Below are 22,337 nucleotides of genomic sequence, written 5' to 3'. Positions count from 1 at the left end.
AGACAAATAGAAATAATTAGTTCTCCAAAATGATGTTCTCATTAATATGGTTTGAACAGTAGAAATAAAAAACATTATTGTGGCATGTCTGCATTCTGTCCCTAGCCACAGGAGGTAGAAAAATGCAAGATACAGCATTTTTTCACCTTTGTAGGTTGTATGGTGATGGAATTTATTTTTATTTTTTTATTGTAGGTTTTAAGAAAAGGAAATTGTGGACCCAATCCTGTTATCTAAAACCTACTGCACTTGCATAAAGCATGAGTGATCCCTAGGTTTCTAGACTATTTTCTTCCTGTGAAAATATGAAGCTATAAATATAACTGACTAGGCTTTTCACAACAATACACTCAAGTTCCTAAATTGAAACTTTGATTTTGATACTGTTCATTTAAATCATGTTTTATGATATGCAATACATAAGGTATAATATGTTTATTCTGTAGTTTAAGCTATTATAGCAAAAGACTGCTCTATCAAAAGAGTTTATGATATCCTCTCTAAATCTGGTAACATAAAAGAAGTTTTCTTTTTCCATAACATGAATACACATGCATGCATTTGACAAAGTACACAGAGGTATATTTTCAGTTGCTCTCATTCTTAACACTTACACCAGTACAAACCAGCTTTTCTACAAGCAGTGAAAATCACTAGCTGGTACTCTTCACAAAATCAGGCTGCTAGAAGGTTGTTAAGAATATTTGCTCACTTACACTCTAAATTTCTTAGCTTGCTGCAGAATAAAAAGTAATGTAGCATTATGTGGCCTCCTCAAAATATTAAACTTTTTTATTTTTCCCCTTGCAGGTGATATGTCTTCCAGCTGTTTACCAAGTTCCAGCTGAAGGCACCTCCCTTTGAATGTTTTGCTGTGTACATACCTTTTACCTGGAATCAGATATTAAAGTGCAATGATTTGATTTATTTCTTCTTTCAGTTAGGTGGCAAATCTACAGCATCTGACAGAAATTGAGATTTTCTCTTTAAATACGAGAGGAGAGAAAATATGGCCATGCCTAGCTTGACATTTCTTGATAGATTATTACTACCATTAAGAAAATTCTCAAGTGCAATGACCGCAGAGGTTTAGCAAAAATATCAAACAAAATTTCTAGAACTCACATTGTAATAATTCTGTATAAACAGAATCCTGTCTTCAGGGACATTGTTGATAAGAGACAATGTAATGAAGGACTTTAACCTGCAGTTAAAACCTAAGAAACTTTCCTATTCTTTGAATAGTCATTCATTCTTTAACAATATGGATATAATACTTCCATGTTCCTAATTTGGTAAGAATACGTCAGTTAAACATATGGGTGAATGACCATAACCCTTGCAAAATGCTGGGAAGTACTTTCTTCCTTGACCATCAATTCTGTTGCTAGTCAGCTTTTTTTGCAAACTTTTATTAAATGTAGCTGTCTTTAATGATTTCTTTCTAGCAAAATCTTAGAATTAGCACCTCATACTCCACCTCCTTGACTTTTCTAGACTAGCCTTTGATAAAAGGTTTTTGGTATTCAAATATTGTTCTCCCTTTGTTAGGATCTTCTTATTCTCTGTCCACATGGCTAATTTCTTTCTCAGTTTGATGTTTTTAGCTTCTTTCTTCCTCAACTTTCTGTTTTAGTTTCTTAGGGCTACAATCTCCCTCCCATTGTCTCCCTCCCCATGCTTCGTATCCGAGTAGTCTAATCCACAAACAGAAATTTAGCCACCATATCCATGTTGACAATTGACACAGCCCTTTGTAATCCAGGTCTGTTCCCTTCTGTCTGACCTAAAACCTCAGTCTGTTTTTCTGATTCTCTGTGTGAATGTTTAGCTGCTCTGACAATCTCAGGTTGGGAAACCAGAGCTGTTAATCGTTCACCCCTTCAGATTCCTCCTCCTCTTTACCACTACTACTATTACTCTTAGTCACTATGAACCATTCTTTTCATCTAGTCTGTCAGTGAAGTTCAAAATCAAGGTATCCTTTTTGTTACTTCTGACTCTTCATTACAACATAGTGTCTAAATTTCTTCTCATAAAAATTCTCTGGCCCTCATTTTCCTATCCCTCTTTCTAGCTGTAAATTCCTATGCTGTTTCTCTTCATATCTTACCTACTAAGGCTTACTTCTGTCCAAGTTGTATAAACCAATTCATATGGCAAAAATATTTTCTTAGTCTGCTTCTTTGAATTGTCACTCCTTTTTAATTCCTTCACGTGCTCTTCCCTTTTAACAACTGGAAACACCATACTTGAAAGGTTTTGCTTACCCTTCACCTTATGCATTACTCCTTATCAAAATGCTTCAAATTGGAGTGATGCTTCCAAATAAGCACCTCATAGTTTTTTCCTCCATTGTTCTCCACAGTTAAGAAGACTTCATGTAATGTTCACAAACTAACTCACTACAATCCTTCAGGCTTGAAATTTGGATTTGCAGGTGAGCCTGACAGCAAGACCTGAGGTCAGGAATGGTACCTGAATCAGGAATGTGTTCAGGAATATGGGTCCATGAACACATATAACTTACCACATAAATTGAAGAAGTCATTTACCAGCACGGTCACCAACATTTCATAGTCATCATCTCATCTCAAAATGTATTTGTGTAAAGCTTTAAGGGAAATGACATTACTTGGCTATATTACATCACTAATTTTTGTTTACCTTGGTCATGAATGGGGACAGTAATTTCAAGAATATGGTCGGGGATATAGGTAGGGATGATCATATTGAAAGATTTAATGAATACTATTGCACCGTTGCTGTTTTAAGATGGGTTCACCTCATAGAAGAAATGCATTGAATACTCTTCCACGTAAATGACTAGCAATTTCTTTGCTTCCTGCTGTTGCCATAGCATACTTGGGGACAGATTTGCATTTGATAACTCAGATTTAATTAAACGTTCCACCTACTTTGTGGTTTTGACCAAAACATCAAAAGGAAAGCATGTAGTAATGCATACATGCTTAGTCTTCAGCTCCTGAACTACAGAAAGCTGACACTGGTTTACCTTCACTTCTACAAGTAGAAAAGTATAGCAGGTATTGAGCCTGTCTGTAATACCAGGAAGCTGAAGAAAGAAATTCAGTGGAGCTTTGGGGTTAGGAAGCTGCCAGAACCTACATAAATTAAATAATCCATTCCCCATTATTTTAGCTTCAAACCTTTTAGATGTCATTATGCAAGGTATTTTAATCAAACTGGTTATGTTTATGTCAAAGTAACAGAATCTAGAGTCTATGTCAGGTCTTTTTTACAAAAGCTGAACACATAGGGTCAACTTGATATGTGAGGGGTAATCATATCAAATCAAGTAATAATCAAATAATGCTAGGCAACATATGTTGTTGTATTTTCAAAGCTGTGTCTAACAAATAAAAGACTTGAAAAGACTTATACCAGGTGCACTTTGTCATTACCCTGATATTCACAGAGGTTAGCCATCAGTCTGAGCAAGTGCAGAGCAAGCACAGATGATGTGTTACATATATTCTGTTAGCATGAAGTTCTGGGACATAAATCCTACCACCGATATTCAAGTGGGTACATTCGATCTAGTTTTCCATAAGTCTATACAATGAGAGAGCATGAAGGAACATATAAAAGGGAGGGCAAAAACGTGAAGGGCAGAATGAACATTTTAGTTCTTGCAAGATTTAAGTTCAGTCTCTGATCTACCACAGATTTCCAACATATCCATGATCAAGCTCCTTAGCCCCTCTATGATATAAAGATAATTGCTTTGTTCTGCATCACAGGAGTATTTCCTGATGTGAAGATTAAATCCATTAAAGATTGCAGAGTTGTCCAGATATTACAGTGATAACATTTCTACTAGATTTCCAGTTACCTCTGACATAGCTCAAAAGAATTTATCTGAGACAGACCACAAGGCTGCAAACTGGAATCAGTAAAATAAATAAATAAATCTGTTTACTAAAACTTACATTCATGCAGAAACATTATAATCAATGAAATATCCTCTGAAATAAATAACCGTAATTTAAGAGACTATTTTTGTCTAGTTAATTTTGGTAGATTTATGAAATCAGTGTTTTCTCATGAATAATCTGTCCTTAAACAGTTTTTCAGAACTATTATGCACAAACATGCTTTCCTTCACCTTGATGCCTGATTTGGTTTTCTGTTTCGATATACATATTTACACTAGCAATTGAAAAGAATTATACACTCTTAATAAATTAATTCTGTTGAATGTCTGCTGAAGACCATCCTTACTTCTTTAGTTATTTCTTCATACAATTACTCTTGCAAGCTTCCCAGTGAAATTGGATTTTTTTTTTTTTTAAACCTAAAAAAAGGAAGCAGCTATGAAAAGATTTTAATATTGAATGTAGAGAGAGATAGCAAAGATTTTTCGAAGAATGGAGAAAGTACAATACTACTCTCAGGCATATTAACAAAGTTCTGGGTTGGCATATCCAGGGCCAGCTCTCTACTTGGCCAAAGGGCTGCTGTCTGAGTCACATATGGTAAAAAAATCAGCTCTTTTTGAAAGTCAGTGAGTTTGGGCTTCTTTAAAAAACAAAAAGCGACCACAACTTTTTTTCCACATCTCACATCTTCATATCTCAGTCAAATGCTATGTAAAATACAAGCTAGTCCACAGATAACAGGAGAGTGAGAGCTGGAGAAATTATCCCATGAATGTTTGTGTGTTTCCACTAAAAATGCTAGAAGAATAGTGGCATAGGCATTCCCTTTGGAATTAATGTAGTAATAAATATATTTTTATTCAAAATACATAATAAACTATAAATTTCCATTTAATATAACTGAAGTCAAGAATGTAATATGTTCAAAGGTGTTCTAAATGAACAAAAAGGGCTTGATTCAACACCTGGTATGATTTGAATCAGCCTTCCATATCCTGTGTGGCTTCCAGCTGCTGCTCCAGAAAGTCCTGGATCTTCCATAGGCATGATTAACCTTATGAAGATGTCTCAGATGCCCTGGAGCATCTCAAATGGCACTAGGCATCTACTTGTGGACAACGAAATCACTTTTTAAATAGTGCAAGAATTAATGTTATGATAAGAATATCTTAACTTCTCTCTGAAAATCTCTTTTCAGAGTTTCAGACATGCAAGGATAAGATGGGAAATTGATGATGACCTTCCCTGGTAGATTAGCTCACATGGCTTGCTAAGAAATTTTCTTTTCTTCTTCAATGCAGGCAGTGGCTGACAGTCAAAAAGGAATGCTGAAGAGGATGGCCACTTTTCATATTTAATGTTTCAAATCTGATTGAACTTGAAATTCAAGATTTGAAATCTAATCTGGACTTGATGTTTCTTTTTACCTACCCAAGCTGTAGTACCTTTCAGGACAGAGACGTGGATCTCGTCTAATAGACGTCCTCCTCTGTGTGCTAAGTGGATAAAGTAACTTACCAGCTACTAGTTTGTACTAGTAGTTCTCTAAAGCACAGTACTTTTAGCAGAATGAAAATTATTACTGTTATTTTGGCATAAGACTTGTCTGTCTCATGCTTCACACAACAAGTCACAACAAGGGAAGTGCAACTATTAGAAAAATCTCAAACCATTAAATATTTTGAGGTCTGTTGATGGTGAAGTCTTAATGATTTCATAGAAGAATGAAACACTAATATTGACAGATGAAGTTCCTTTATAACGGGATGATACACAAACATCAGGCATTTTTTTAATCTCTATAGTAGTTTAAAAACCAAATGCCAAGAAAAAGTCTCCTTTATGACACACATTACAGCTGACATGATGCCACTTTCCAGCACTTGTCTAAGAAGTAGTAAATGTGGCTGAGGGAAAAAAAAAGAAAGAGAAAAAGGGACAGCTTCCTACATAGTGTAGAGGCACACACTGATAAACAGCTTACAGTCAGCAGATCTAGCTCCCCAACCAACCTAAAGAAGAACAGGATTATAGTTCAGTTGTGAATGAAGTAGAAATCTGCTTTGTTTTTATCTGTTTCATGATAGGCTACAGAAACACCATTTCTATACAATGAGAAATTATGCTGATGTTGTTGTTGTTTTAATCAATTTTTCATCCTGGTTTAAAAAATAAAGTCTTTTAGTTCTTTCTCTAGAAGGGAAAAAGTGATTTGTTTTTCAGCTGATGAGACTATGCTAGAAATGTGTGTTTCACCAGCCTGCTCAGGTTTCAGTTACCTTCTGAGGGAGAAGACGAAGGGGACAGAGTACTTATGGGAAACATAAATAGGTAAAATGATGGCTTGCAGTGCCTGTCTTTCCCAGATAGCAAGACAACTGGGGTGACCTAGGAAGCCTGCTAGGTAAGAATTCATCCATCCTATCCTTCCCTCTTTGAATGATACGAACATGGAGGAGGAAGTAAGAGATGAACAAAAATGAAACAAGTCAAAACAATTCTATATAAAGTCTTAATAACTTCTTCGGTGCACAATGTGTTTTATTTAATATTCTTATTGTCCTGAATTTTCTCACTTGACTCTGTTCATGCTTAGTCATTAATTTTACACATAGTTGCTTTACAAGTGCACTGAAGTACCATGTTGGAAGAAAGCCTCTGATCGATTAATCATTTATCTCAGTAGAAAAGCCATGAACATATTTGATTTCCAACAGCTTTGTATATATTGCAATAGATAGCAATTTCAAAGAAAATGTGGAAAAGTTTTTATGGAAGAGTGTCAGTGTTGAATGAGAGGCCTCTGAAAGAATATTTTGCAACATATATGTAACTGTTTATTAACTCCATGCCCTTCCTTTGCTCTTTGGGTGACAGGTAACAGGATTATGTACCTTAAAGTTTAAAGGTGTAGCTAACAACGACCTACAAACACTATGAAACAATCATCTATTTATAGGTTACTGCCTGCAATCAATACCACCTTCTGTTTAAGTTAATCAATGTTGTCTTTAATTGATTAGCTTGGGTTGAAAACCTGCCAAAGTGCTGGACTCCTGGGCAGGGGGATAGGGAACATACTTATTACTGTTTGGTTTCCAGGCATTGTAAGATAATTTCAGTATTTATTCATGGTCAAGGAAATATGAAGCAAACTAAATCTTTATTGTATGTTTCCTTATTAAGTATTCAGATTTCAACAGTAAAAGACAGACGAACTAGCAAGAGATGTCATAAATGTCTAATGTACAATCTAGGTTTAAAATTTGAACTATACTGGATTGTCTGCCAAGCCATCAGTAAAACAAATGTCTTTAAAACTTGTGAGCTGGTAAAGCTAGTAAGGCTTATTCTTCTTAGGGGAAATAAAATAAAATATTTAAATTAGCGTACAAGGAGAGAGCCCAGCTCTTTCTAAAAACTGTAAAAACTAGAGAACCTATTTTCAGAGATACACCTTCTGCAACAGTAATGAAATTCAAGGTGGTGCACACAGATTAATGTTGTTATTTATTATTATGTATATAATTTCACTGAAGTGCATAGCACTGTACAGATGAATAATAAGTGCATGACCCTGACATTAATACAAGGTGTTACACACTGCAGTCAAAAAGCAGCTGAAGTTTAAGGCACTAATCAGAAGGAAAATGAAGCATTATAAGTATGTGTTACTGCAAATATGAACAATGTTTAACCAGCAAATATTTTAGGAAGACTGAACAAAAATAAAATAGAATTGGGTGGACTAACCAAAAGGAGCTAGTAAAACAGCTCCACTAAATGTCACTGAGGGTTAGACACTAAACTTCTAACAGTTTTCCTCCTTTAATACAACCACTAGGTCTGAAATTATTTTTTTTGTTGAGCATAAGAAAGACAAAGCAGAAGAGCAATGCAGAAAACACACTATCCTTCAGCTTCTAAAATTGAACAGTGCATGGGCATACGTTTTCACCAATGCATCAATTTGACAAACTCTGGCATGCAGAGAAGGATCAATAACAAGACAGCAGACATGACTCCCTAGTGGGTCACTACAACGGTTTTGCTCCATTCTGTTGTCTTTTTCACACTTTTCTGGGAGCTCAGATCACCACTCTAGAGGCGTTAGAATAACCCTAAGGAGGGCAGTCACATTACAGAGACGGTCCTGTCTTATGTCTGCAGTTAACCAAAGCTGTAGAGACTGAAACCAGTTGTCTTACTGAACTTCAGAAACCTGAAGAACAGAAAACTTAAGGAAGAAACCTGATAATCAGACAGGTAAAAAGAAAAATGCAAAATCTATCTGTCAGATTGCTGAAAATCACACTCTCACAAGACACGGTATTTCACAAACATAGACAGACATTCTTACTGTTTGTTGACCCCTAAATTGAAAGAAGACTTTTTATTGACAAATTAAATGGAAATTATTAGGTTCTTTTTTTAAAAAAAAATCTGGCCTAATGGAATAACAGGCTAAGAGGCCTAAAAATCATAGAAAAGTTCATCTCCAAAAAACCCCAGTCCACTGTTTTGTCATTGCTGCTTCACAGAACCTTTTTATATTTCTCTGGGTCTAGAATAGTCAGCTGTTTGTTTCCATAAACAGCCCAGCTAAGTAGCAGATGTTTCCTTGGGCAGTTATTCAATATATCTAGAAAAAAAAATCCCTTTGCCTTCCAGGCTTCTGACAGCTTTGTTTCCAGCTCCTGACTTCTTTTCCCTGCTGAAATGTTCAACCTTTATAGCAGGCCTGCACAACAGGTGGGCCGTGGGTCTCTTGCAGCTTGAAAAACCATTTGTTTGGCCCATCAGCTGCTGAGAAGCATCATGTACTGTTTGATTTGCCCAGCTGCCAAGAGGCAGCAACAAGATGTCCAGCAGAAAATGCGTATCTCCTAGCTTGTCGCTGATCCCTTAGAATGCATGTATCTCCTAGTCAGCCACCTGGTCAACCAGCAAACACAGAGCTCCAGATCATACACACACATTGCCTCACAGGTCAAAGAAGTGGTGTCGTAAGAAAGATTGGGGATATTCAGAATTAATATTTGCAGGGGGGGGTTGGGCTTGAAAGAGAGGTGAAAGGAGAATGGAAAAGCAACGATACAAGGGAAGCTGCAATAGTGTTGAAATGGGGTGGCAGAAAAGAAGGAATGTCACATGGGAAAGCGAAAGTGTATTTTCATTCTGAAAATGACCTGATAAATCCATTTGAGAATCCTGGCTCTATACTAAACCTAAGCACCTTTCTGCTAGAAATGCAATAATAAATGCAATAATAAATGAGTAACAACAAATCCATAGTACTTACTAAGCAGCAATAAAAATGGAATAACTGATAAGCAAGTGTCAACTGAATAAAAATGTAGAATTTACAAGTTGAGTTATATATATATTTAACATTTCTAAGATGTTTTAATGAGAAAAAAGGCAAGAAAAAAATGGTAAAATGTATAAAGAATCAGGTGCTTTTCTTTTCTTGGGTTTAATCAATTAATACTGTAGAGAATGTATGACCATTGGTTTACATGGCATTATACAGATGGATGACCTCATCTTTGAGGAGCTATGGGAGCAAATGAAATTGCTTTTGATTAAGAGGAAGGGAGACATAGAGAGGAACAGACAGAAATGCAAAGATAGGAGATAGAAGCCCTGGGATAAAGATGGAATTATTGAAGGGACTCTACAGAAGGATAATGGATAAAAGAAATGGACTTGATCCTGGTCATCACAGTCAAGATCATGGGCAAAATAAATGAAGGAAAGACTAAAGAAAAGACATTTTAGTTAAATATGCTGCAAGGAGAACTGATGTTGCCAGAAAAGAAATAGATGTCCTGTCACTTGAGGATATTGAAAACTATTTTTTTAAAAAATATGGGTTAATTTGAGAGTAGTCTTGCACTAGAAAATGTGTCCTATCTATGATTAGCAGCCAATGGTAATCTTCTCTAAGTCTACAATCATAAGCTCATATAAAACTTAAGATTTAGAGAAATTAGGACAAGTCGTCTGATGGAGTTGGAATTGGAAATAAAGACAGAAAATGTGACTAGGAGGAGTGACTAAGACTGGCTAAACCCATAGAAACACAGAAACCAGGGCACTGGAAGACACTGTGAAAGGGAGCTAGTAATAAGAAATAGTGGGCTGACAGGAACTAAGACTGAAGTTGGGGGACTAAGTGATTTGGACTGACTAGACAAGAACAGGACTCAGTGGTTGAGAATAGAATGAAAGATGGGGGACAGAACACAGATAGGGCAAGAAAGTCAGGTAAAGTCATCTCAAGTCTTTTAGAGGGAGAAATCTTGACAAGTAACTGGATATGCAGCATATGGATAGAGCATTATGAGCCAATATCTGGAGACGTCTGATTAACAAGGATATTAGCTGATTAACAAGGATATTAGCTGTAAGAAGTTAAAATTAGAGGCTGGAATTATGACTGGATATAAATAGAAACTTGTATTGAAAGGTGAGACAAAAAAAGAGGCAACAAAGAGATTATAAAATTTGGAAATGGTTATTAGGACTGATACAAAGGCCAGAGACAAGCAAGAAACATGAATGAGAAAGCTTGATGAAGACACTGTTAAAAGTGATACAGGTTGCAAGAAAAATGAAAGGAAGATTCTGTGCCCAGGAGTGTGAAATGTATCCCAAGATTGTCTGTCTTTATCTCCACAAGTATCTGTAAAACCCCCATGGCAAAATGGTCATTCCTTAGACTGCACTGCTCATAAGGTATTACAGTTTATCAGTTACTTTGTTAGCTTTATCACTGTGAATCTAAAGATTCAAGTCCTTAAGGTTGTCAGATGTCATGTCACAGTGAAACTTCTTTGTAGTTTACAGTTAAAAAGAAAACCCTAGAAAATGGTTACCTAGGACGTTATTCAAATGGTTAAGCAAAACACTCAACTGTTAGGAAATGCTAAAATTAAGATTTAACATATGAAAGAAATTGAGATGATCATTCACACCTCTTCTGTAAAGCATGATGTCTAATGATGAAAGTATTATATATAAACCAGGTATTATATAAAGCATGAGAACATACACTGAGCACTGAAGATAAAAGAAAATATTGGATAGATATCCATTTATTCAACTACATCCTTGTCCTCCGCACTGAATGAGACAGGGTACTGTGAAAAATACAGTATCTAATCATATAATTAAAGATTATATCATGATGCATACACAAAGACGGTTGAACAAAGGTGCGGAAGACAACCTTAATTCTACCATTTCCTAATTTTGGAATGCTTGACTTTACAGCCTTGATAATAGCCTTTTCCAATAAAATTTTTGATCTCATAAGAAATATCATCACACATTTCCACATGCTTTTGTCCAAGATTTATACAACAGAAATGGAACTGTGCACACACGCTTCACAGAACCACCAAAAGTTCCTTTTCAATGTGGAGGTCCTTCAGATGGCTATCTTTCAAACACAAATATAGCAAGAAACAATCAAGGACTATCATTTGCTGAGATTATTGCACTGATTTTGCTTGTTGAAAAGTAGATTAAACAAGTTTCGAACCAACACAGAAAACAATTTAGGTTAGGTTTTCAGGCAAATGACTGAAGCTGTATCTAAGCAATTTTTATTAATGTGGAGGGCAGCTGCAGGGCAGCTTTCCCCTAGTACTTAGGCAGCAAAATGCACACGCTAGGTTCTTGGTGTGGGCAAAGTTAAATCATAATTTCCTTCTCACTATTCCTCAGTAGCCTTCAAAGGCCTTACAGGTAATTTCATATGGGACTATGCAGTCAGTGTGCTGAGTAGCAGTTGCCTTCTTTCTCTATTCCTGTATCTGCTCAACATCTCCATTTTCTGCCTTGTCCTTTCTGGGCGGGAAAAAGATGGCCCTGGAAGCTTTTATGTTCATGGCAGCTGAGTGGCTCTTCTTCTTACATCAGGAAAGCATACTGTGAAGCCACTTAGCATTACACTTAACTGTACTGTTAATATGACCCTACAGAAGAGACAGAGAACTAGAAAAAGGCGAGAAGAAACAGTCGGTGGGAAGGGGCTTAGAAAGCATAAGTTCATTTTGCTAAGGGACAGGGAGAGTAAGGTAACATACTCATTTGGAGAAAGGCTGATAGTGTGCTAGAAGATAAAAAGAATATTTGCAGCAGAATAAGGAACTGAGGTATGAAATTTTGATTGATGAACAAAAGGAACAAAATGTGCACTAAAGAATGCGACTGAAAGAGTGGAGTAGGACAGGAAAGTTTTGAGGACAGGCAAAGTGCAAAGGGTCTCTTGGAACACAAACAGACATTGGGGGAAAAAAAAAAGATAGGCCTGAGAATTCATGGGAACTGAACAGGGTGAGAAGACTAAGCAGAAAATGATGGAACTGGTTTCAGAAGCAGCTGGAATGATGGCATGTAGAAGTTGCAAATTAATTGGAGAAAAGCAGAAAAGGTAGAGGATGAGGCAATTTCTAGAATATAGGTAAGAAATGGAGACGACATTGGAGAAATGGAGAAACAAAATAGCAGCCTGAGAGAGAGAAAATTTGGTTAAGCTTCCTGTTCTTATCAGGATAGTTTTGGGAAGGAAGCACAAAACAATGTGGGAGTGATTTGGGAAAATGAAGACATCACAGGGACACCATATGAAAAGAATGGTCAATGGGGAAGACAGTGCAGAAGTAGAATATATTTAGAGGAGTTCAGATAATGCATAAGGGGAGTGGTGTTTAAAGGGAATGAAGATGAATGTACAGGACTTGGCAGGGAAAATATTGGGAGACAGAAAATTGAGAATGTAGGATTTATAGAGGAAAAGAAAAATTAATAATGTAGGTAGACAAATACATGGTAAGTAACCAGATGGGGAAGAAAAAGTCAGTGGAAATAAGAAAGTAAAAGCGGCAGTAAATGTCATTGTTCTAGTGCTTAGTAAGAGGTCTGGTAACAAAACAGTATATAAAAGTCAAACATTATCTTTGTATGGTACCTTTTTGTGTGGGATGAGGGGGTCTTGGGAAACCGGATTGGGAGCTAGGCATAGGCATCTAGTGAACCTACAATATGTATGGAGAAGAGGATAATCTGCTTTATTATTATTTTAAACAGAAGCAAGAAAGAAAACATTTAAAACCAGTGCCTACACCAGTTCCTAATAACTTAGTATCTGTTTGTATCTGTTAAAAAATACGAGACCCATAACTGGGTTATTTATTATGATTGTTTATTAGCATTTTATGGATATTTCAGCAAACTGTTATCTACCCAGTATTTAAAAAACCCAAGCCCAACCCTAAAATATCCTGTATTGCTTCTTTTTATAGTCTCATATTCAAATTTCTTTTTATTATCTCTCCCATTTTACAAAAGACTTTACATGAACTAAAAGTGAATCTGAATGATGCTACATGATGAAAAATAGAACAGAACATAACCCCCTTATTGACAAATGCAATTATCTTTTATACTTAAATTAGTCGTATTCCTTACTCACAAAAGTGATAGTTAAAAATATCAACATTAAATATAACTTCAAGTTGACAAGTATCCTTTTATTTATAATGAATAGTAGATAAAAATCTTTATTTTAAATTCTGATTTTCTTGCAAAATATTTTCTTAAATGCTGAAATTACACTTGGTATTTCAATTATTTCACTTCCCCACAGATGTGATTCCCCACAGAATGCTGCAGCTTTCCTACTTTTGTTTGCTTAGTTATAGAACTGCACAGCATGCTTAATACAGTAAGTTGAAAAAAAATTAATGATTGTGGATAAAGAGACTATTGACTCAGACAAGCTTTGATACTGAGATACAGGTATATTTTTGAGAGGAATAAGAAAGGCATAAGTATTTCCCTAGTAAGTATTTTTTCCCAGAACCTGAAACATGAGAGTATTATATTCTTTATTATGGAATATATTGTATAGTCTAGATAATAATTCTTCTAAAGTGCATACTAGAGTATAAAAAATATCATTTACAGATAAAATGTAAGGACATAATTGAAATTTTGCAAAGTTGGAAAGCCATGGTCTTTGTTGCCCCAGTGAAAATTCAAAAAAGTGTTGGAAAAATCCCAGTTTCACCCACTGGAAAGCTTTTGTAGAGTTTTGCAGCTAAATTCTCCAAGGACCTCTTCTGTACTGAGCATGCTTTATCCCGGTGCTGCAGGAATGAAGCAGTTCTTTCCCTGCAACTCTTTCTCCTAACTCCTGAAACAATTGCTGTGCTAAATATTGAAATAAGAACAGAGTGCTCTCAGTGCTTCCCTCCCCGATATCCAGGCAGATGCAGAAGAAGAAACAGAATGTGTACTGAGAGCAGTAGGGAACGTGAGCTCGATGGGGAGGTGGGGGGAAGCAGAGAATACAGACAGAGATGTGGTACCAAACAGGAAAGGCTGGTAATGGGGAATGTCAGTGCAGCTCTCAAAAGGACTGGACAAGAGGAGGAGGCGACAGGAAGGGTCGGACAGAGACAGGGGCTGGGGGTCACTGAGAGAGAAAGAGCTTGTAATTAAAGAAATTATCAGGGTGGCATGAAACTGAGTTCAGACAAGAACACTGGAAGAATGTGAGGTTAGGAAAAAAGAAACACAATGTAATGCAGAGCAAGGGAAGAGTGAGGTTAGCCATTGACAAAAGCTGGAATTGGAGTGAGGAAGAAGAAACTAGGAGGAACTGGGACAGAGACACAGGGATACATGCTCCATAGAGGAGGGAGTTTCTGGTGAAAAGGAATCCTCCTTCCAACGTTGGAAGTGAACACAAAGAGTCCTGACACTTAGCATTATTTGCCTGCTATTAACTATTTCCTGAACTATTTCTGAAACCTGTCACCCTATAACAGCTGATCCACAATGACAACAAGCTCCCACAGTTACATTTGTGCTGTAGGGTTACATATTGTGGTAGATCTCAAGTTCTGAACAGTTGTATGATGATTAAGCTGAATATATGAAACTATCAGAAATTACAACTCTATTTCTTGCTTCTTTTTCCCTTTCCTTTAAAAAAACCCCTGTTTTAATTATATGTTAAGACTGCAAAGTAGAGACAGGAAATGTCAGAATTAAGGTTGCCTTTGCAATGTGATCCAATATCACGATCAGAATATATCATGGTCCAGTCTTCAATTAAATAATCATCTGTGGATTTTTTCTCTAACCTGCACCACCTTGGACAGATGAATCAAGGAAAGGTCATCATTACTGAGAATGTTGCCTATAAGTCCTTGATTTCATTTGTTGCAGAAATGGAAATATATGAAATGAGCATAAGTAGGCAGAGGATAGCTGGAAAAGAATGGATAATCATGGTTAAAAAGCTATTCCTATGTAGTTTGGGATAAGTCCTTTAGAATACATACTTCCAAAATACTCAGTAATTATGTGTTGCTCATATTATAAATATCCAGCTTGGTATCTCAGCCCATAAGCAAAACTGAATTCAACAGGAGTAGTGATTTGAATACATTTGCCAAAAATGCAAAGTATCCTGAAAAATTAGGTCCTCGATACTTGAAAGTTAAGCAATTTGTCATCTTAATCTGTCTGTGACTCCATTTCCCAGCTTTCAAATTTGAATACTCCAAACTTTGCTTCCTTGCAGGAATGCTCTGAAGATAAAGTAATTAATGTTTGCAAAATGCTCAGGGACTGCAGTGACTAGTGTAACAGAATGGCCTCCCAAGAAATTAGAGGTCTGTCTTTGCACCAAACAAAATAACAAAATGACTGGATTATAACAAAATGATGTAATGACTGGATTCCTAATAAATTAATTATGTCAAATGATGCTTTGAATAAGGCATACATTTGATGGGAAGGAAAGCAGGATTCTGGAATAACAAACCTCATAATATGTACCCACTTCCCAGGCAACGTTTAATCTGGCATATTCCAACTTCTGAGTTATTGACTTTGCAGACATAACTTGCTTTAAATCTAAATGGTTTTGTTTATATACATGTGTTTGTCTTTCATAAGAACTTATTGCCTCTTTTGTATTTGTTTATATGCTCAATACATTAAAAGCTTGTTGACTTTTTATTCTGTTGTTACAGCCTCCTTGTGGCACACCAGTAACAACTCTTTAGGATTTAGAAAATGTGATTAAATAACACACAGATGTCAAATGATACTGTTAAGATGATTGACTTCAAAATGCAAAATAAAGGCAATTGAGAGCGATTACTGGAGCTAATCATTTTAGGCTTGCCTCTGAAAAATGCACCTTCATTTACAATTGAAAACAAATGCTATTTTTACTGTTTAGTATTCACGTAGGTAGATTTAGCCTGTTGACTAGAGAAGACATTATAACATAAATACTATCTTAAAAATTTGCTCTTTACTAATATCTTGCTGTTTGCAATATATATATACATTTAGATTCACAGGGGAAGATAATATGGCTCTCTTTAGTATTTCATGTATAAATTTACTCAGCAGATTTGTTTTATTAAAATGTAAATAATGGGATACAGTAAATGAAAAATCCAAGAAGGGAATAAACAGATTATTTATCGTTAATGCTCAGAGTAGCTTATTGAAACACACCTTTCGGTAACTGCCACTGAATATTAGCTATGAAATTCTCATCACGCTTTGAATGTTACCCACTAGGTTTACCCATTTGTATAGTTAAAAGGCTCAAAATGTTTCAAATATACCTTTAAAACGATTGTTATCTCAAATCTAACTATACATATTCACAAAAACTGCATTCATTATGTCTGAGATTCAACCCAATATTGCTTCAAATTAATTATTCTTCTTTAATTGCTCTGTATAAACAGAAATGACCTATTAATTTAAAGAAAATCTATCAGCACTGAATGTATTCTCTCTTATAAACAAGCAAGATGAACTTGACCTTGTTTGAACTTGTTTTGATGTGGCCCAGATGGTAGGCTACATGCTTGAATAGCAGTCTAAAGCTGAGGAAAAACTCATATAGCAAGATCTAGATTTATAGCCTTTTGCAAATTCCTACCTTGTATTGTCCTTTCAGCATCTGTTCTGCCCCCGCTGCGGTCAGCTTCTATCTCTGGGGTCAGAGAGTCTAGAAACATAGAAAGGTAAGACTGACACATATTTCATTTGGTTCTTATAGCCCTTTTTACAACCTGTTACTCCAATGCTGAATTACAATACAATCAACCTTTGTCAGTTTTTTTAATGTTGAACAATGACTGGAGGCCAGGACAATTTTTTGTTAGACTAGGAAGATTAATGAGCAATAGATTTTTCAAGCATAAAGGGGGGGGAGAAAAAGAAGAAGAAAAAAAATTGACTTCTCAAGCTAATAATATAAAATTGTCCTAGTTTGAACATTCTCTCCAGTGAGTTTATTTGCACATACTATATAAAGTAACAAAACAATAAAGAAAGAGGCATCACTTGAATGAAGGAAAGAAAAAAGATTTTCTTTCTTTTCCCTTCCATTATGTTACAAATTTTCAATGTAACAAGCTTCTTTTCGCACTTAAATTGGAAGTTAATGACACAGAGGCAAAAATTGGCTTCTTACCATTTAGGACCCTGAGACTATCTGTTGAAGCTGCCTGTTTCAGTGTCTGTTCTGCTTGCTCCCGTCGTTTAGTCTCAAATTCAAGTGCTTCCTGTAATTTCCTCTTTGCCTTCTTTTCCTTCTTTAGCCTTTTCTGAATTATTGCTAGGAAAAAAGAAAATCAGTGTACTCAGATTTGGATCTGAAACTTCACTACAGGATTACCTATTAAGAGTCCCGAGAAATGCTACAACTGCAACAGTTCATATAAATTGATTAATTGCATAATACCAATTTAAATTACTTGAAATTTGCTGGAATCACACTGGAATATTCTGAAAGCTACTGTTCTATACCATGGTATTGAAAACTGTAGGTGATATGCAGCTATGGTATATATTTTTTTTATGAACAGATGAGAATCTGTGAATGTCCAAATAAGAAAACCTTGGTACCAGCAAGCAAATGTACTTTTTTGCATCACCTGATGTAGATAAGCCTCCGTCTCTGGAGGTGAGGTGTTTTCTTGGGATTAAGTCCACCATTTTGTTATAGCCCTTAGCACACAAGCTAGTATAGACATAGTGAAGAATTTCTCACCTGCCTGCAGCTTCTCTCCCACAAGAGGGAGATCTGGCTGCCCGGGTGCCCGGGCTGCAGGAGGGGCTCAGCCCCCTCCCCGCTGTGGTCCTCAATCCTTCGGGAAAGGCCCTGAGCTTTCTAACTCCTCTCCAAGCTGCTGCTTCCTGCAAGCCATCCGACCTCTTGGTGCCTGGTCCCTTCCCCGGATTTATTTCTTGTCCACATTTCCCTTTGTCTTCCCCTTTTCTCTTTCTTGCTCTCTGTTGGGTCCTGTCCCATCAGCCAACTAACCCTGAAGAATGAACTCACAGCAAATCCTTTACGGTGCTGGAACCCCCAGCCAAGTAAATATTACTTTGCTTTGTCAAATGTGAGGGAAAATATTAAGAAAGGAAGGAGTATTTTAAAATTAAGCATTAGAAGGCCCTAATTTAGAAAAATGTTTTCCTTGTATCTCTTCAGTTCAAATTTTACAAGGAAAAGTATCGTAAGAGCAGGATGAAACCTCATCACAACTTTCTTTTCCATGTTACCAGTGACTCACAACAACAAAATAACACTTGCATGATCCCTAACTGAAGGAACATATCACAGGTCACATTCCTGATGGAAAAAGACAATGTGAACTAATTTTCCTACTCAATAAAAGCCAAAGCAAGTCTCTAAAGAAATCATGTAAAGTTGCAGAGCATATCATTATCTCCCCCACCACGCCCCAAGCCTTCTTACATAGCACATTTAGGGTTTTCAGGAATGTGCATGTAAGAAGCGTATTTCTCATAAGATCTTCCGGGATAACCTTTTCCTGGAGAGTCTGTTATTTTGACACTAACTAAACAATTATCTACTAAACTACTCACTAAAGAATTCTTTACACACACTAAAAGAATTATCCTTACCAAAACCAGATACTAGGTGATACTAGGTTTGACTGCCAAGATCTATCTGGACCAGCATCTCACTCCAAAGTAAACTCTGGTACCTGCCTAGGGATGAATGCTGGGAAAGGTAAAAAAATACTTCCACCAGTTCATACTCCCCGTTTCCAGTAGCCTGTGATGGTGGTATCTTTCACAAAATGCAAATAATGAAACTTTTAAAGGGAATCATCACTGTTATTACTATTTAATTTATATGTTAAGAATAACCACTTTTGGGGTGATCTTGGATATTTGTGTTGCTATACAGAACTGTTCAGACACAAAATTAATATAAGCACATACCCTATAGTCAGAATAGCTACATAATTTACATGCAAGACTTTGGAATTTTGGTCCTTTCTCATTTTGTATAGTACCAACTACTTTACAGGCTAATTAGCTTATACTATCAAAGAACATCTAGTATCTATACAAAGGCTAAACTAAATACATTTTGAATCATTGCATGGTTTTAATGTTTTCATTATAAGTACTTTGAAAGTGATTGCAATAAATGAGAAGGAAACATATGTTGCTTTCTGAATTAAAATGTCATCATGGCTGACACATTGTAGATGTGACTACAGCAGTCAGAGCCAGAATTAGCAAGCCCTTACTGTGTAGCTGCTCACAGAAGAGATATTATCCTACTTTCACCAGTTGATCAGACACATCCTACAGCCTTAGGAATCACTAATTGGAGTATTTACAAAGAAGGAAGGAGACAGTACAGTAAATAAGCAGCTCTGTAGAACATACAGTAGCAGCAGTGAATTTAATGTTCCAAAAAACAGCAAAAATATTCAGATGTGGACACTAAAGAAAAAGATATTTGACTTGTGTTAACACAACAAGCAAAAGATAGATGTTGCCTAATGCTGAAGATCCCATTCACCTAATGGGTTTTGACCTGTATGTGACACAGTGACTTGTCTTTCTACGCTTTAGCTTTCAAGTGTATTTCAGTTTTTTCATATGGTAACTCTTAACAGGGATAAGGTACACTTCTCCCATCTTGCTCAAGCTTCCATTAAGACATGTGAAACTTTCTTTAAGACATGACACTTGCTGTCTGGAAAACTAATAGTAGCTAAAGCCTCCTATGTATTTTTCTACCTTTAATTGAAAGATAAATTCTCACAATAATTACAATCTACCTTATTTTTTCTCTCCTACTTGGATCTGTTCATTTTAAAGAATAATCCATTACTTTTCTTTCTTTTGTACAGACCATTGCATACCACCATTAAGTGTTCAAATCCATTCCTCTTTGGTCTGATTCTTTTACAAGTGCAGTATTATCATTAGAGGGACACATATAAAAAAGCAGGTAATGCATCATGCTGAAAATAACACTGTCAATTATTTCAGTACCAAAATAAGGGACTATCCCATGCTCTTTCCTGACATACAGCTTTGAGTGAAATTAATTTTGCATAATTTTAACTGCTGAAAGCATAAGTGTCTAGTCCAGCCTAGTCAACTCTATTCCCTCTGGAGCTGGGAAGAGAAAGAAGTCTTCATGGTGTAATTGACCCCACCTACCTGACTGAGAACAGGATAAACGAATCTCTTTCTTTAATGATGAGAAAGGGAACTTATATTAACTTAAATGAGGTGCTTAACTTTTAGATGGCAAAACTCAAGTAAGGTCAGTTAGGTGTCCCCCCCCCTTTTCTATTGTGCATGTGACTGCCTAACTCTAAAAGGGAATATATATTTGAGCAGTTGTGACACATAGAGGTAGAAGGATGTGAAGAACAACGAAGCTCTTTTACAAAACTATTTTTAAAGTGTAAAAGTAGTGAATTGTACTGAGCAAAATAGGGCAGTTGTGAACAAAGGCATGATTCATTGCACAGCTGTGATAATTGTTAATAGTAATTGACTTTAAAAATGTATTCTGAAAAGTTAAAAAAGGGAAATTAATGATGTGACAGTCCTACCTTTTAATGGGTCAAGGCATGAAACGGGATTATATTGTGTACTTACTGCTAGCTTGTTAGTTAAAGGTATAAATGATACTGCTTGTGAATCCAAGTGTTCTCAGGATTCCCTACTTAGCTGGTTCTCAGAAAATTAAACTGGACAAGAAGAGAGTTATAACTGTAGCCCTGCAAAAATACATATCTGACTTGTCATGGTCTGTGTTAAACAGCAAGTGGGCCCCAGAGGTTAACTGTCCCTTGCAAAGTAATTAGACACTATTAAAGGGCAAGACATACATATACAGAAAAACAGACCCATAAAGAAAGATGGGAACGTGCTCGTAATGCAAATAGTTAATGCAAATCACTGTAAACTGCTTTACCTTTACTATCAATGAAATTATTTAAAAATCTTTAACATGTATATGCTTTACACTGGGCTGATGTTAATGTTTGAAATGCTACTAATGCTACTGCCTTATCAAGAAGAACCTTAACTGTTCCTTCTACAAACACGTGTTTGATCTACTGTGCAGGATAAAGGGCTTATATATTACCATTATCTTTATATTTATTACATACGGTTTGCTTAAATATGCAATATATGATCCTAGCACATAAAACAGAGACAAGAGCTCCTACGGCCTTGTGGATTCTTAAATTTTATACAAATTGTCATTGTATTAAGTAGCTATCCTTTTTCATAATGATCACAGCCTGCCAAAGTCCATAACAGCACCTATGGCATTCATAATTGTGTTGTATATTACTGATGTAATAAGTAATGTTCAAGAAAAACGTTGGGAAAAAGGAAGTTCTAAATCTCATGAAGATCCTATGCAGAAACAGGCAGGTTGTAAAACCTCCTGCATTGCAGTCAGCCTGGACATAACATGAGGTAAAGGGGAAAAGTTTTGATCAAACACAGGTGTTTGACAAAAAATTAGGTTTCCTAAGGAAATAAATTACAAGGTGTTTATGTCTGCTTAATTAAGATACCTCTGTTCTTCTGCTCCACAGCCAACTGTTTTTCAAGTGTTTCCCTCAGTTCTCGTTCCCTGAAGAGCTCCATCTTCAGCTCTGTCTTTTCCAGTTGGACCTGTTTCTCTTGAGCTCTGGCATTGTCTATAGCAACCTTTAGTAGACCCTGTTCAAAGATAAAGTTGGATAAGGTTTGAAAAATGTTAGAACACCTGACATAATAAATAACTTCTGCTATTTTTCCTTGATTATTCATGTGAGATTTTACAAATGAAATAATCCTGTTGCTGGGTCAAAGCCTCCGAATTATCAACAGCAAATTTTTACTGGAGTTGATTTTAACAGGTGGGCAAAAATCCGTAAAAAGCCGGGAGTCAAATTTTCCCAGAAAACGCAAACTCACCTTTGACTGTGTGTATAAATAATGTGAAGTAGTTATAGGGATAGGTTTATTCTTTGTAAGAGATAAAAGAGAAAAGCGTACATCAGGCACTTGCCTGTGACCTAAACAAAAAGC

General features: G+C 36.1%; 1 protein-coding gene across 4 annotated transcripts in view; it reads right to left on the bottom strand.

The window, feature by feature from the left end:
- The window catches only part of DACH1 (dachshund family transcription factor 1), a 366,682-nt gene that overhangs the window by 19,664 nt on the left and 324,681 nt on the right, over nt 1–22,337 (bottom strand). For 3 of the 4 annotated variants that reach the window (XM_075046090.1, XM_075046091.1, XM_075046092.1), the window contains 3 exons: nt 21,839–21,986; nt 17,431–17,574; nt 16,894–16,962 (listed from right to left, as the gene is read on the bottom strand). In XM_075046090.1, coding sequence (XP_074902191.1) covers nt 16,894–16,962; nt 17,431–17,574; nt 21,839–21,986 — 361 coding nt within the window. Of the gene's footprint in view, nt 1–12,882; nt 12,950–16,893; nt 16,963–17,430; nt 17,575–21,838; nt 21,987–22,337 lie in introns of all 4 variants that reach the window. The other variant, XM_075046093.1, reaches the window with a different exon arrangement.

Source organism: Buteo buteo, chromosome 14 (assembly GCF_964188355.1).
Source record: "Buteo buteo chromosome 14, bButBut1.hap1.1, whole genome shotgun sequence".
Taxonomy (NCBI): Eukaryota; Metazoa; Chordata; class Aves; order Accipitriformes; family Accipitridae; genus Buteo; species Buteo buteo.
The sequence above is the reverse complement of the archived record's forward strand: the minus strand, read 5'-3'. Positions and strand labels throughout refer to the sequence as shown.